This window comes from Monodon monoceros, unplaced genomic scaffold (genome assembly GCF_005190385.1).
Source record: "Monodon monoceros isolate NGI ecotype Baffin Bay Population unplaced genomic scaffold, NGI_Narwhal_1 Super_Scaffold_14, whole genome shotgun sequence".
In the NCBI taxonomy this organism is placed as follows: domain Eukaryota; kingdom Metazoa; phylum Chordata; class Mammalia; order Artiodactyla; family Monodontidae; genus Monodon; species Monodon monoceros.
This window is the reverse complement of record NW_021703770.1, coordinates 73,241,180-73,255,875: the sequence shown is the minus strand read 5'-3', so window position 1 is coordinate 73,255,875 and position 14,696 is coordinate 73,241,180. Positions and strand designations below refer to the sequence as shown.

The window sequence follows — 14,696 nt, the reverse complement described above, 5'->3', positions numbered from 1 at the left end:
CACACCTTCCCCAGTACCCCCAGGCATACCCTGGGCATCTCAGCCTCTCATTCTGGCCTGGTTTCTCCCATTAGGAAACAAAGGAAGTTCACGTTCATTTGGCACTTAGATGCAAATGAACTAATGTATTGTTCCTGCTCACAAAATCTGCAGGGAATGCTAGTATTAGATCCCCGAGCATGAACTCTTCCAAGAGTGTAATCGGGGGTGAATAAACTCTGACCCGGTGTTTGGCGGCCTCTGGTCCCTCCCCAGAAGCCGCGCTGTGGCCTGGTCCCGCCCCAGCCCCATCTGGCCGGGGCTTCTACCGCGGCCGCCCTGCATCATCCCTGTGTCCTCCCTTCACCCCAGAACCTCCTCTGTCCGATGCAGTCTCGGCCAAAGGCCAGACAACTCTGCTTGGCTCATCCATCAGAAATGGGCTGTTTTTTACAGACATGAAATCACAAGGGGGAGAGAAAAAAAAAAAAGAATGCCTTTGGGTTGTAGGAAATCGGGGAAGTGGAAGGCTGACTACATTTTCAAATTCCTCCTCGCTGAGTCAAGATTCAGCGCCCAGCGGCTTTCTTGCCACACAACCCTCCATCTCAGGCACAGATGCAATCACCATGCTGAGGATCCCAAGAGAAACGCAGTGCTTCCTTGTTTTTTAAAAGACTGGAGGGAGTGAGGGACGGTAAACGCTGACATCTGGTGGAAATGCAAGCACTGCAGGCTTTCAAACTAGTAAAACTTGAGGCTGGGCTGTAACTAATCAAAGTCTGATGACTCGAAGGCGTCCTTTATCCCAACTACAGGAGTTCAGTTACGCGCATCCTTCAGGCCTGCCCAGGTCCAAACTGCCACCAGGCAGTGTGATGACACAAAGCAATCTCTTTGGAATGGCAAGCATGGGCTTTGAATGCAGGTCCACGTTGGGTTTGATTCTCTGAGTCTTGGTTTTATCCTCTATGAAATCACAACAGTTATACCTGTCACATATAATTTCATTTGGTTGGGGTTTTTTTATCAGATACTTTGAATATTAAAAAACAACGTGGGCTTCCCTGGTGGTGCAGTGGTTGAGAGTCCGCCTGCCAATGCAGGGGACATGGGTTCAAGCCCTGGTCGGGGAAGATCCCACATGCCGCGGAGCAACTAAGCCTGTGTGCCACAACTACTGAGCCTGTGCTCTAGAGCCTGCAAGTCACAACTACTGAGCCCGTGCGCCACAATCACTGAGCCTGCGCTCTAGAGCCCGCGAGCCACAACTGCGAGCCCACGAGCCACAACTACTGAAGCCCGTGCGCCTAGAGCCTGTGCTCTGCAACAAGAGAAGCCACCGCAGTGAGACACTCCTGCACCACAAGGAAGAGTAGCCCCCGCTCGCCGCAATTAGAGAAAGCCCGCGTGCAGTAATGAAGACCCAACGCGGCCAAAAATTTTTAAAAATAATAATAATAAAATAATAATAATAAAATGCCGGGCAAAGCCATCCAATTCAGCCAAGCCCAGCTCGAAGAAATCAGGGTCCTCTGACAAGTTCTCGGGCAGCTCGGTGAGACTCACACAGAGCCCACGCAGCCCTCCCGGCCTGTCACAGGCTGTCTGCTTTGGACAGAACAATGGCTCCCCTTGTTCTTACCATCCTGTTTGTTGATTTTTGTGCTCCTCCAATGTGACACTGGTGGATCCGGCCCAACGATGGGGACAAATGGAGTGCAGGTGTCCCCTTCGGTGTCAGGCCTTCTCGGAACACCCATTTTAATAAACTCATACCCTCGAGGCATGTGTACGCAATTGGGGCAGATTCTGTCCCACTGTTTCTTGTCTTTTGCAATTTAACAAGACATGAGACACATCATCTAGAAGTTAAAAACCATGACTTTTAAAAAATCTTTTCATGACAGAAAATGTCAAATATACACAAAAGCAGAGAAAAACAGCATGCTAAAACCCTAGGTACCCCTCACACAGCCCGCACAATCATCAAATCCAGGTCATGTCATTTCTAAGTTCATTCATTTAACAAATACTGATTGAATACACATTATGTCCCAGGACTGCTTCAGGCTTTTCAGGCATGGGTCTGAATAAGGCACAGTCCTGACACATACTGGGCTTGGAGCCACACAGGGAAACGGCCTGTCACTGTCACCACCGAGGGCAGGAAGTGCTGTGGTCAGAGAAAGGAGACGGGCAGCTGACCCAGCCTTAGTGAGATCCCCAGGGAAACGGCATCTAAGTTGAGCCTTGAAGGCTAAGTGGGAGATCACCAAGGGAGAAGAGGAGGCCCAGACTGGGAAGGGGCGTGATGCCGGCAGAGGGAACAGCTTATACAGAGAGCGGGAACGCAAATAAACAAGGGGGATTTTAGGACCCGAAGGGTGCTTAACGTGATTGGAGCCTGGAGTACAAAAGAACAGTGAGAAAGCTGGGTGAGTGAATGGAGTACCAGCAAATCACAAAAGGTCTTTTATGCCACATTAAGTCCTGCAGACACAGGAGGGGCCGCCGAACGGTTAGAGGGAGGGAAGTAACACGATCACGTCTGCCTCTTAGAAAGGTCGTCGCCCGTTCTGCAGGGTGGGGAACGGATTAGAGTAGACAGAGGCGCGGTGTAGACGCCAAGGCGGGACCTGTGGAGGAGTCTGCTGCAATTTAATAAACGAGCCAGCCAGTCCAGCGGGGACGCTGAAGTGCACGCCTGGGGCGCTCTAGAGCTTTCTCTGTGGATTCTGCTCTGTGTCTCCACTCAAGGCAGGGCCGAGGTTTGGGCTTGGGGCTGGTGTCCGTGTGCTTGGGATTCAAACGACGGCGGTGACAGCAGCTTTTACATGCGTGTACACAACTGAAGAGAGAGGACTGATTACTGTGGACGCCTCTGTCCCCTGCTCTTGTCAACCTTATACTTGCGGGCCTCTCACTGCTGTGGCCTCTCCCGCTGCGGAGCACAGGCTCCGGACGTGCGGGCTCGGCGGCCATGGCTCACGGGCCCAGCCGCTCCGCGGCACGTGGGATCCTCCCGGACCCCGTGTCCCCTGCATCGGCAGGCGGACTCTCAACCACTGCGCCACCAGGGAAGCCCCATGGATCTTTTTTATTTTTACCATTTCAAAATGTTTCCGTTAATTTACGTTTTTAATTAAAATATTCGAAATGAGAATCGTGCAACCCCACAGCTGTGAACGGACATGATTGCTGTGGTCACCCCACATAGGCAGGATGGACCCCCTGCCCGGCACCTGCCCAAGATGTGGTTCTGATGTCCAGACCAGTGAGGTCACACGCACACCAGAGAGCATAGAAAGGTTTATTACTCACACGATGCAGCCTCTGAGGAGGGCAGGATGGAAGCAGGTCCAGAAACGGCTTGAGAGAGCAGAGAAAGGGGATCTGCTTGGCGTTTCCATGGCCGAGCCGGGCCGAGGGTTCTGCTTGGCAAGGGCCAGGGCTTACCTGGTTGGACCTTCCCGCGGCAGCCAAGGGAGAGGGCACCTGGTGTCCTGTATCAGCCGCCCAGATGTGAGACAGAAGGGGGACAGTGATGGGACCTGGAAGCTGTCAGCAGTCAGGCATTAAAAACGAAGTCAAACTCTTCATTACCCACTCTCTGTCACACTAATACAGAGCCCAGAAGTGCATACAATACAGCAAGTCTCCATCTGGCCAGTCAGCAACCTCCATTCCCCCACAAAGGCAAACGCTCTCCACTCTTACCAGCTTCTACGTATCCTGCAGAGATGGTCTTATGTATATAAAAACATGTAAACACACACACACACACGCACACACGCACACACGTCATTCCTTTCACTAAAGACCAAAGGATGGAAACCAGATAGCCCAGGGTTTGCTTAAATTCCTTCACACTTGCTCTGTTTTCTAGATAAGAGTCTTTGGAGAGGCCATTTCACCTTTCTGAGTCTCAGTGCAGCCTTCTGTTACATGGAGATGAGACATACCTGCTTGCCGGACTGTGACAAGGAATAAACGACGTGTCGAACACGACGTCCCTTTTACCTTGCTTTCCTCCTACTTCGCCGTCTGCTCTTTTTCAGCCTCTTCTGCAAATCCCTCTCCCTCTATTGACTCTGACATATTGGAAATTCCCTAGGTTTTCATCCTAGGCCTTTTTCTCACTCAACTTGTTCTCCCTGGCTAATCTTGGCTGCGTCGACAGCTTTGAGACAGCTTACGGGTGATGATTCAGCTCTCTCTCCCGCAGTCCACACATGAATGTACAAATGTTTACTCACCACCTAGCTTGAAATGTCTAGGCATGTCAAAATTAGCAATCTGTCTTTACCGTTCCCCAAACTTTTTCATGATGGTGAAAGGGTACCATGATCTGCCCGGTTTTGAACTAGAAATTTAGAGGCATAACCCTTGATTGACCTTAATCTTATCCTCATTTCATACCCCTAATCAGTCTTCAAGTTTTGTCCACACTATTCAAAATTATCTCTTGATCCGTTTATTTAGTTATCTCCATCCCTTTTAACACTTTCCTGGATAAAGTTACTATCATCTCCCAAAAAATGTATCACAGCAGCCTCTTCTCTGGTCTCCTCTTTCGAGTCATGCCTGCCTCTAAGTGACACCAGAAGTCAGAAATCTTCCTAAAACACAAACCTGACTGTGTTAACCCCCCGATTCAACTTTGTCCGTGGCTCCCCATTTCCATCTGGACGTGTCAAACTCCTTAAGCGGCTTCAGTCTTGTTCTATCTTTTCATCTCTTTCTAGGGATCTTACCCAATCCCCATAGCTTTCAATATAATTTTATGCTAATGATTCCTAAATTTACATCTCCAAGGTTCCCACCTCTACCCTGAGCTTCAGGCTCTTTCACAACAGCCTTTGGAACGTCTCCATCTGAGTGACTCACAGGCACCCAAAACGTGTGTTTACCTGGACTCCTGATTTTCCTCCCCGCCGTCCTCATTTCAGCAAGTCACCCAACCGCTCAAGGGAGAAAATCTAGGAATTTTCCTTGAGTCCCTTTTTCTCAGCCTGTACCTTGAATCCACCTGACGCCCATTAATTCTAAAATGTATCCCGTATCTGTCCACTTCTCTCTATTTTATTCCCATTACCTGCCCAGGCCATCCCCCTCTCTCACCTGCACCAGTGCAAAGCCTCCTGCTTCACTGTTCCCATGCTTGCCCTCTTCCAATTCACTCTTATGCAAAGCAGTCAAAGGAGTCTTTAGGGGCTTCCCTGGTGGCGCAGCGGTTGGGGGTCCCCCTGCTGATGCAGGGGACGTGGGTTCATGCCCCGGTCCGGGAGGATCCCACATGCCGCGGAGCGGCTGGACCTGTGAGCCATGGCCGCTGAGCCTGTGCTCCGCAAGGGGAGAGGCCACAGCAGTGAGAGGCCCGTGTACCGCAAAAAAAAAAAAAAAAGAGTCTTTAAAATATATAAATCACATGATGTCACTCTCCTGCTTAAAACCTTTCAGTGATTATCTTTGCTTTTAAAATAAAATCCAGGGACTTCCCTGGCAGTCTAGTGGTTAGGACTCTGCACTCCCAGTGCAGGGGGCATGGGCTTGATCCCAGGTTCAATCCCTGGTTGGGGAACTAAGATTCCCCATGTCACACGGTGTGGCCAAAAAAAAAAATAAAAATAAAATAAAATAAAATAAAATCCAGAATCCTTACTATGACTTGCTTGCCCTATTCAGTCTACCTAGACTCTTACACCCCCTCATTCAGTACATACAAGAGAAGGTCGTTTTCTTCCCCACTCACCTTGAATCCAGAGCATCTAAGACATTGCCTGGAACTTAAGAATATAATAAGCAGGTAATTAATGTCTGTTGAAAAAATGAATAAATGAGTGGCTTACAAGACCCTTCTTGGTCTAATCCCTGCGTCTGCTATTCCTTTTCTACTTTCCCAAATCACAACCTAGGCTGCACTAAATGCCAGGAATAGGGTGAGAGTTGGCAATGTCTATCTGGCAGCAGAAATCAAGATGAGAGAACTCCAAGAGGTGGGTGACAACTCTACGGCAGAACCACAATTGATTAACTCAGCTGCCCGCACCCTGAGCCCTGGTGGGCTTTCTCAGGCTCCTCTCCGCTCACATCGTGAAGAGTTCTGAGTGTTTCTTCAATTGTGCTAAAATATAAATAATGTAAAATTTACCATTTTAACCATTTTAAAGTGTATAATGCAGTAGCATTAAATACATTCACAAGGTTGTGGAACCATTATTATGATCTATTTCCAGAGGTTTTCATCAGCCCAAACAGTCTGGACCCACTAAACAATAACTCCTCTCCCCCCCGCCCCAAGTAACCTCTCTTCTACTTTCTACCTGTATGTCTGCCTATTTTTGGTATCTCGTATCAATGGACTCATTCAGTATTTGTCCTTTTGTGTTCAGCTTCTTTCACTTAGCATAGGGTTTTCAAGGTTCATCCATTTTGTAACCTGTGTCAGAATTCTATTTCTGGAGATTGGTTCAAGACGGTGGAGTAGAAGGACGTGCTCTCACTCCCTCGTGCAAGAGCACCAGAATCACAACCAACTGTTGGACATTCATCGACAGGAAGACACTGGAACTCACCGAAAGAGATGCCCCACATCTAAGACAAAGGAGAAGCCGCAAGGAGACGGCAGGAGGGGCGCAATCACAGTAAAATCAAATCCCATAACCGCTGGGTGGGTGACTAACAGACTGGAGAACACTTATACCACAGAAGTCCACCCACTGGAGGGAAGGTTCTGAGCCCCACGTCAGGCTTCCCAACCTGGGGGTCCGGCAACGGGAGGAGGAATTCCCGGAGAATCAGACTTTGAAGGCTGGCGGGATTTGATTGCAGAACTTCAACAGGACCGGGGGAAACAGAGACTCCACTCTTGGAGGGCACACACAAAATAGCGTGCGCATTGGGACCCAGGGGAAGGAGCAGTGACCCCAGGGGAGACTGAATCAGACCTACCTGCTAGTGTTGGAGGGTCTCCTGCAGAGGCGGGGGTGTGGCTGTGGCTCACCTTGGGGACAAGGACACTGGCAGCAGAACTTCTGGGAAGTACTCCTTGGCGTGAGCCCTCCCAGAGTCCACCATTGGCACCACCAAAGAGCCTGCAGGCGCCAGTGCTGGGTTCCCTCAGGCCAAACAACCAACAGGGAGGGGACACAACCCCACCCATCAGCAGACAAGCGGATTAAAGTTTTGCTGAGCTCTGCCCACCTGAGCAACACCCAGCTCTACCCACCACCAGTCCCTCCCATCAGGAAGCTGGCACAAGCCTCTTAGATAGCCTCACCCACCAGAAGGCAGATAGCAGAAGCAAGAACTACAATCCTGCAGCCTGTGGAACAAAAACCACATTCACAGAAAGACAGACAAGATGAAAAGGCAGAGGGCTATGTACCAGATGAAGGAACAAGATAAAACCTCAGAAAAACAACTAAATGAAGTGGAGACAGGCGACCTTGCAGAAAACATATACAGAATAATGATAGTGAAGATGATCCAGGACCTCGGAAAAAGAATGGAGGCAAAGATCGAGAAGATGCAAGAAATGTTTAACAAAGACCTAAAAAACTTAAAGCACAAACACCTAGAAGAATGAAAGAACAAACAAACAGAGATGAACAATAACTGAAATTAAAAATACATTAGAAGGAATCAATAGCAGAATAACTGAGGCAGAAGAACGGATAAGTGACCTGGAAGACAGAATGGTGGAATTCACTGCCGTGGAACAGAATAAAGAATGAAAAGAAATGAAGACAGCCTAAGAGACCCCTGGGACTACGTTAAACGCACCAACATTCACATTATAGGGGTCCCAGAAGGAGGAGAGAGAGAAGGGACCCGAGAAAATATTTGAAGAGATTATAGTTGAAAACGTCCCTAACTTGGGAAAGGAAATAGCCACCCAAGTCCAGTAAGTGCAGAGTCCCAGGCAGGATAAAGCCAAGGAGAAACAGGCCGAGACACATAGTAATCAAATTGACAAAAATTAAAGACAAAGAAAAATTACTAAAAGCAACATGGGAAAAATGACAAATAACATACAAGGGAACTCCCATAAGGTTAACAGCTGATTTCTCAGCAGAAACTCTTGCATTAATTTTGTATCCTGCAACTTTACCAAATTCATTGATTACCTCTAATAGTTTTCTGGTGGCATCTTTACCATTCTCTATGTATAGTATCATGTCATCTGCAAACAGTGACAGTTTTACTTCTTTCCCAATTTGTATTTCTTTTATTTCTTTTTCTTCTCTGATTGCCGTGGCTAGGACTTCCAAAACTATGTTGAATAATAGTGGTGAGAGTGGACATCCTTGTCTTGTTCCTGATCTTAAAGGAAATGGTTTCAGTTTTTCACCATTGAGAATGATGTTTGCTGTAGGTTTGTCATATATGGCCTTTATTATGTTGAGGTAGGCTCCCTTGATGCCCACTTTCTGGAGAGTTTTTATCATAAATCAGTGTTGAATTTTGTCAAAAGCTTTTTCTGAATCTATTGAGATAATTATACAGTTTTTATTCTTCAATTTGTTAATATGGTGTATCACATTGATTGACTTGCCTATATTGAAGAATCCTTGCATCCCTGGGATAAATCCCACTTGATCATGCTGTATGATCCTTTTAATGTGTTGTTGGATTCTGTTTGCTAGTATTTTGTTGAGGATTTTTGCATCTATATTCATCAGTGATATTGGTCTGTAATTTTCTTTTTTTGTAGTATCTTTGTCTGGTTTTTGTATCAGGGTGATGGTGGCCTCATAGAATGAGTTTCGGAGTGTTCCTTCCTCTGCAATTTTTTGGAAGAGTTTGAGAAGGGTGGGTGTTAACTCTTCTCTGAATGTTTAATAGAATTCACCTGTGAAGCCATCTGATCCTGGACTTTTGTTTTCTGGAAGATGTTTAATCACAGTTTCAATTTCATTACTTATGATTGGTCTGTTCATATTTTCTATTTCTTCCTGGTTCAGTCATGGAAGTTTATACCTTTCTAGGAATTTGTCCACTTCTTCCAGGTAGTCCATTTTATTGGCATAGAGTTGCTTGTAGTAGTCTCTCATGATGCTTTGTATTTCTGCGGTGTCTGTTATAACTTCTTTTTCCTTTCTAATTTTATTGATTTGAGTCCTCTCTTTTTCTTGATGAGTCTGGCTAAAGGTTTATCAATTTTGTTTATCTTCTCAAAGAACCACCTTTTAGCTTTATTGATCTTTGCTATTGTTTTCTTTGTTTCTATTTCGTTTATTTCTGCTCTGATCTTTATGATTTCTTTCCTTCTCCTAATTTTGTGTTTTGTTTGTTCTTCTTTTTCTAGTTCCTTTAGGTGTAAAGTTAGGTTGTTTATTTGAGATTTTTCTTGTTTCTTTCTTTTTTTATATATAGATTAATTTTATTTATTTATTTATTTATTTTTGGCTGCATTGGGTCTTTCTTGCTGTGCGGGCTTTCTCTAGGTGTGGCCAGCAGGGGCCGCCCTTCATTGCGGTGCGAGGGCTTCTCACTGCAATGGCCTCTCTTGTTGTGGAGCACAGGCTCTAGGCATACAGGCTTCAACATTTTTGGCCTGCAGGCTCCAGAGCGCAGGCTCAGTAGCTGTGGCGCACGGGCTTAGTTGTTCTGCGGCATATGTGATCCTCCCAGACCACGGCTCGACCCCATGTCCCCTGTGTTGGCAGGCGGATTCTTAACCACTGTGCCACCAGGGAAGCCCCTTTTCTTGTTTCTTGAGATAGGATTGTATTGCTATACACTTCCCTCTTAGAACTGCTTTTGCTGCATCCCATAGGTTTTGGATCATCATGTTTTCATTGTCATTTGTCTCTACGTATTTTTTGATTTCCTCTTGGATTTCTTCAATGATCATTTAGTTATTTAGTAATGAATCGTTTAGCCTCCATGTGTTTGTGGTTTTTACATTTTTTTCCCTGTAACTGTTTTCTAATCTCATAGCATTGTGGTCGGAAAAGATGCTTGATATGATTTCAATTATCTTAAATTTACTGAGGCTTGATGTGTGACCCAAGATGTGATCTATCCTGGAGAATGTTAAGAAAGTGTAATCTGTTGTTTTCAGATGGAATGTCCTATAAATGTCAATTAAATCTGTCTGGTCTATTGTGTCATTTAAAGCTTGTGTTTCCTTATTAATTTTCTGTCTGGATGATCTGTCCATTGGTGTAAGTGAGGTGTTAAAGTCCCCCACTATTATTGTGTTACTGTTGATTTCCTCTTTTGTAGCTGTTAGCAGTTGCCTTATGTATTGAGGTGCTCCTACGTTGGGTGCATAGATTTTTTTTTTTTTTTTTTTTGTGATACGCGGGCCTCTCACTGTTGTGGCCTCTCCCGTTGCGGAGCACAGGCTCCGGACGTGCAGGCTAAGCAGCCATGGCTCACGGGCCCAGCCGCTCCTTGGCATGTGGGATCTTCCCAGACCAGGGCACGAACCCGCCTGCATCGGCAGGCGGACTCTCAACCACTGCACCACCAGGGAAGCCCGGTGCATAGATATTTATAATTGTTATATCTTCTCCTTGGATTGATCCCTTGATCATTATGTCGTGTCCTTCCTTGTCTCTTGTAACATTCTTTATTTTAAAGTCTACGTTATCTGATATGAGTATTGCTACTCCAGCTTTCTTTTGCTTTCCATTTGCATGAATATCTTTTTTCCATCCCCTGACTTTCAGTCTGTATGTGTCCCTAGGTCTGAAGTGGGTATCTGCGTGTCCCTAGGTCTGAAATGGGTATTTCCATTCAGTGAGTCTGTATCTTTTGGTTAGAGCATTTACTCCGTTCACATTTAAGGTAACTATCGATATGTATGTTCCTATTACCATTTTCTGAATAGTTTTGAGTTTGTTTTTGTATGTTCTTTTCTTCTCTTGTGTTTTGCACTTAGAGTTGCTTTTGCATTTGTTGTAGAGCTGGTATGAATTCTCTTAGCTTTTGCTTGTCTGTAAAGCTTTGGATTTCTCCAACGAATCTGAATGAGATCCTTGCCGGGTTGAGTAATCTTTGTTGTAGTTTCTTCCCTTTCGTTACTATAAATATATCGTGCCACGCCCTTCTGGCATGCAGAAATCTCTTGCATTCCTATACACTAACAATGAAAGATTATAAAGGGAAATTAAGGAAACAATCCCATTCAGCATTGCAACAAAAAGAATAAAATACCTAGGAATAAACCTACTTAAGGAGATAAAAGGCCTGTACTCAGAAAACTGTAAGACATTGATGAAAGAAATCAAAGATGACACAAACAGATGGAGAGATATACCATGTTCTTGGATTGGAAGAATCAATATTATGAAAATGACTACACTACCCAAAGCAATCTACAGATTCAATGCAATTCTGGTCAAATTACCAGTGGCATTTTTTACAGAACTAGAACAAAAATCTTAGAATTTGTAGGGAGACACAAAAGACCCCGAATAGCCAAAGCAATCTTGAGGGAAAAAAATGGAGCTGGAGGAATCAGACTCCCTGACTTCAGACTATACTACAAAGCTACAGTAATCAAGATAATATGGTACTGGCACAAAAACAGAAATACATCAATGGAACAGGATAGAAAGCCCAGACATAAACCCACACACATATGGTCAACTAATTTATGACAAAGGAGGTGAGGGTATATAATGGAGAAAAGACAGTCTCTTCAGTAAGTGGTGCTGGGAAAACTGGACAGCTACATGTAAAAGAATGAAATTAGAACACTCCCTAACACTATGCACAAAAATAAACTCAAAATGGATTAAAGACCTAAATGTAAGACTAGACACTATAAAACTCTTAGAGAAAAACATAGGAAGAACACTCTTTGACATAAATCACAGCAAGATCTTTTTTGACCCACCTCCTAGAGAAATGGAAATACAAACAAAAATAAACAAATGGGACCTCATGAAATTTAAAAGTTTTTACACAGGAAAGGAAACTATAAACAAGACAAAAAGACAATCCTCAGAATGGGAGAAAATACTTGCAAACGAATCAATGGACAAAGAATTAATCTCCAAAATATATAAATAATTAAAAAAACAAACAACCCAATCCAAAAATGGGCAGAAGACCTAAATAGACATTTCTCCAAATAAGACATACAGGTGGCCAAGAGGCACATGAAAACCTGCTCAACATCACTAATTATTAGAGAAATGCGAATCAAAACTACAATGAGGTATCACCTCACACCGGTTGGAATAGGCATCATCAGAAAATCTACAGACAACAAATGCTGGAGAGGGTGTGGAGAAAAGGGAACCCTCTTGCACTGTTGGTGGGAATGTAAACTGATACAGCCACTATGGAGAACAGTATGGAGGTTCCATGAAAAACTAAAAATAGAATTACCATATGATCCAGCAATCCCACTACTGGGCACATACCCAGAGAAAACCACAATTCAAAAAGACACATGCACCCCAATGTTCACTGCAGCACTATTTACAATAGCCAGGACATGGAAGCAACCTAAAGGCCCACTGACAGAGGAATGCATAAAGAAGATGTGGTACCTACATGCAATGGAATATTACTCAGCCATAAAAAGGAACGAAACTGGGTCATTTGTAGAGACATGGATGGACTTAGAGACTGTCACACAGAGTGAAGTAAGCCAGAAAAATAAAAACAAATATAGTATATTAACACATATATGTGGAATATAGAAAAATGGTACAGATGAACTGGTTTGCAAGCAAGAAATACAGACAGATGCAGAGAACAAACATATGGACGTCAAGGGGGGAAAGCGGTCGGGGGGGAGGTTGGGATGAATTGGGAGATTGGGATTGACATATATACACTAATATGTATAAAATAGATAACTAATAAGAAACCTGCTATATAAAAATAAAATAAAATTCAAATTTAAAAAAAAGAATTTCATTTCTTTTCATGGCTGCGTAATATCTGTTTGCTTTTTAATTCATTTGTCCAACAAATATTTATCAAGCACTTCGTTAAGGGCCAAGAACTATTCTAGGCACTATGGATATTGCCAAGAACAAAAGGGGAAAAGTTAACTACTTACATGGTACTAATAAACAAGTGAACATGTAGTATGTCAGATGGTAATAGGTTCTATGGAAAACCAGTATTACAGGCAGGGACAGGTGTATAGGAAGAGGATATCCCAGAGGTAGGGTGGCAACATTCATGTAGAGCCTTGAGAGGGAGTGCAAGGACTTTGGATTTTACTCTGAAAAAAGTGGCCAATAGCAAGTTTGGAGTTCGGGTTAGGGCTAGGGTTAGGGTTACAGGGTGACATAAACTGACCTACATTGTAAAGGATATATCTGGTTTCAGTATTGAGATTAGACTATGAGGGAAAATGAGGCAAAAGGGAAGTAAAAATACCACTTAGGGGCTATTCCAATAGTCCAGGTGAAAGATGAGAAGACCTGTAGTAGGGTGTATTTGTCAAGGTTCTCCAGAGAATCAGAACCAATAGGATATATATGTGATAGAGAGATAGATAGATAAATGAAGGAGAGAGAGAGGGATTCTAAAGAATTGAATTCACATGATTGTGGAGGTTGGCAAGTCTGAAATCTGCAGGGCAAGCCAGCCCTACAGATTGGAAATTCAGCTAAGAGTTGGAAATTCAGGTATGAGTTAATGCTTCAGTCTTGGTCTGAAATCCACAGGGCAGTCCAAGCAGGCTGGAAACTCAGGGACGGTTTCTGTGTTTCAGTCTTGTGGCCAAGTTCCTTCTAAGGGAAACTCTGTTCCGTGCCTCTTCCTCGATCCTGGTGGTTTGCCGGCAACCTTCGGCATTCCTTTGCCTGTAGACGCATCACCTGATCTATGCCTTCACTTTCACATGACGTTCTTCCTAGGTACCTGTCTGTGTCCAAACTTTCCCTTTTTATAAGGACACCAGTCATACTGGATTAGGGACTCATCCTACTCCAGCAAGATCTCATCTTAACTAATTACACCTGCAGCAACCCTATTTCCAAATAAGGTGATATTCTGAAGTCTTGGGGGTTAGGACTTCAACAGACAAATTTGAGGGAGACCCAATTCAGCCTATAACACAGAGTGACAGCTGTGTTAAGAGAATATGAGAAGCAGGACTTCCCTGGTGGCATAGTGGTTAAGAATCCACCTGCCAGTGCAGGGGACACGGGTTCGAGCCCTGGTCTGGGAAGATCCCACATGCCGCAGAGCAACTAAGCCCGTGTGCCACAACTACTGAAGCCCGCATGCCTAGAGCCCGTGCTCCACAACAAGAGAAGCCACCGCAATGAGAAGCCCGCGCACCACAACCAAGAGTAGACCCCACTCGCCGCAGCTAGAGAAAGCCTGCGCACAGCAACGAAGACCAAACACAGCCCAAAAGAAATAAATATATTTATTTTTTTAAGTAGATTTAAAAAAAAAGACAATATGAGAAGCAGTTGGATTTGACTGAAGAGTATGAAGGAAAGAAAGGAGTCAGGGATACTCCAATGTTTTTGACCTGAATTAAAATAATCAAGTTGCCATTTACTGAGACGGTGAAGATTGCAGGAGGAGAAAGTTTGGAGGGGAAAATCAGAGTTCAGTTTGGGATATAATTCAAATAAATATATGGATACATTCAAATAAAGACCCACCTCCTGTCCCAAGCTCCTCACTTGGTTTGGAATACCAGCAGGGTGGCAGAAGGCCCTGTTATCTCAGCGAAAACAGAGGAGATAGAGCCTGGGAGTGTTTCCCTTCCCCGC

The 14,696-nt window shown here is 44.6% G+C and overlaps 1 protein-coding gene across 3 annotated transcripts in view; it reads left to right on the top strand.

Annotated features, from left to right (window-relative positions):
* Positions 1–14,696, top strand: part of RGS20 (regulator of G protein signaling 20) — a 76,618-nt gene that overhangs the window by 9,869 nt on the left and 52,053 nt on the right. The window contains exon 2 of one of the 3 annotated variants that reach the window (XM_029222880.1): positions 823–832. The exons of the other annotated variants lie outside the window; for them this stretch is intronic. Within the exon in view, the coding sequence (XP_029078713.1) occupies positions 823–832 (10 nt within the window). The remainder of the gene's footprint in view (positions 1–822; positions 833–14,696) is intronic. 3 annotated transcript variants of the gene reach the window in all.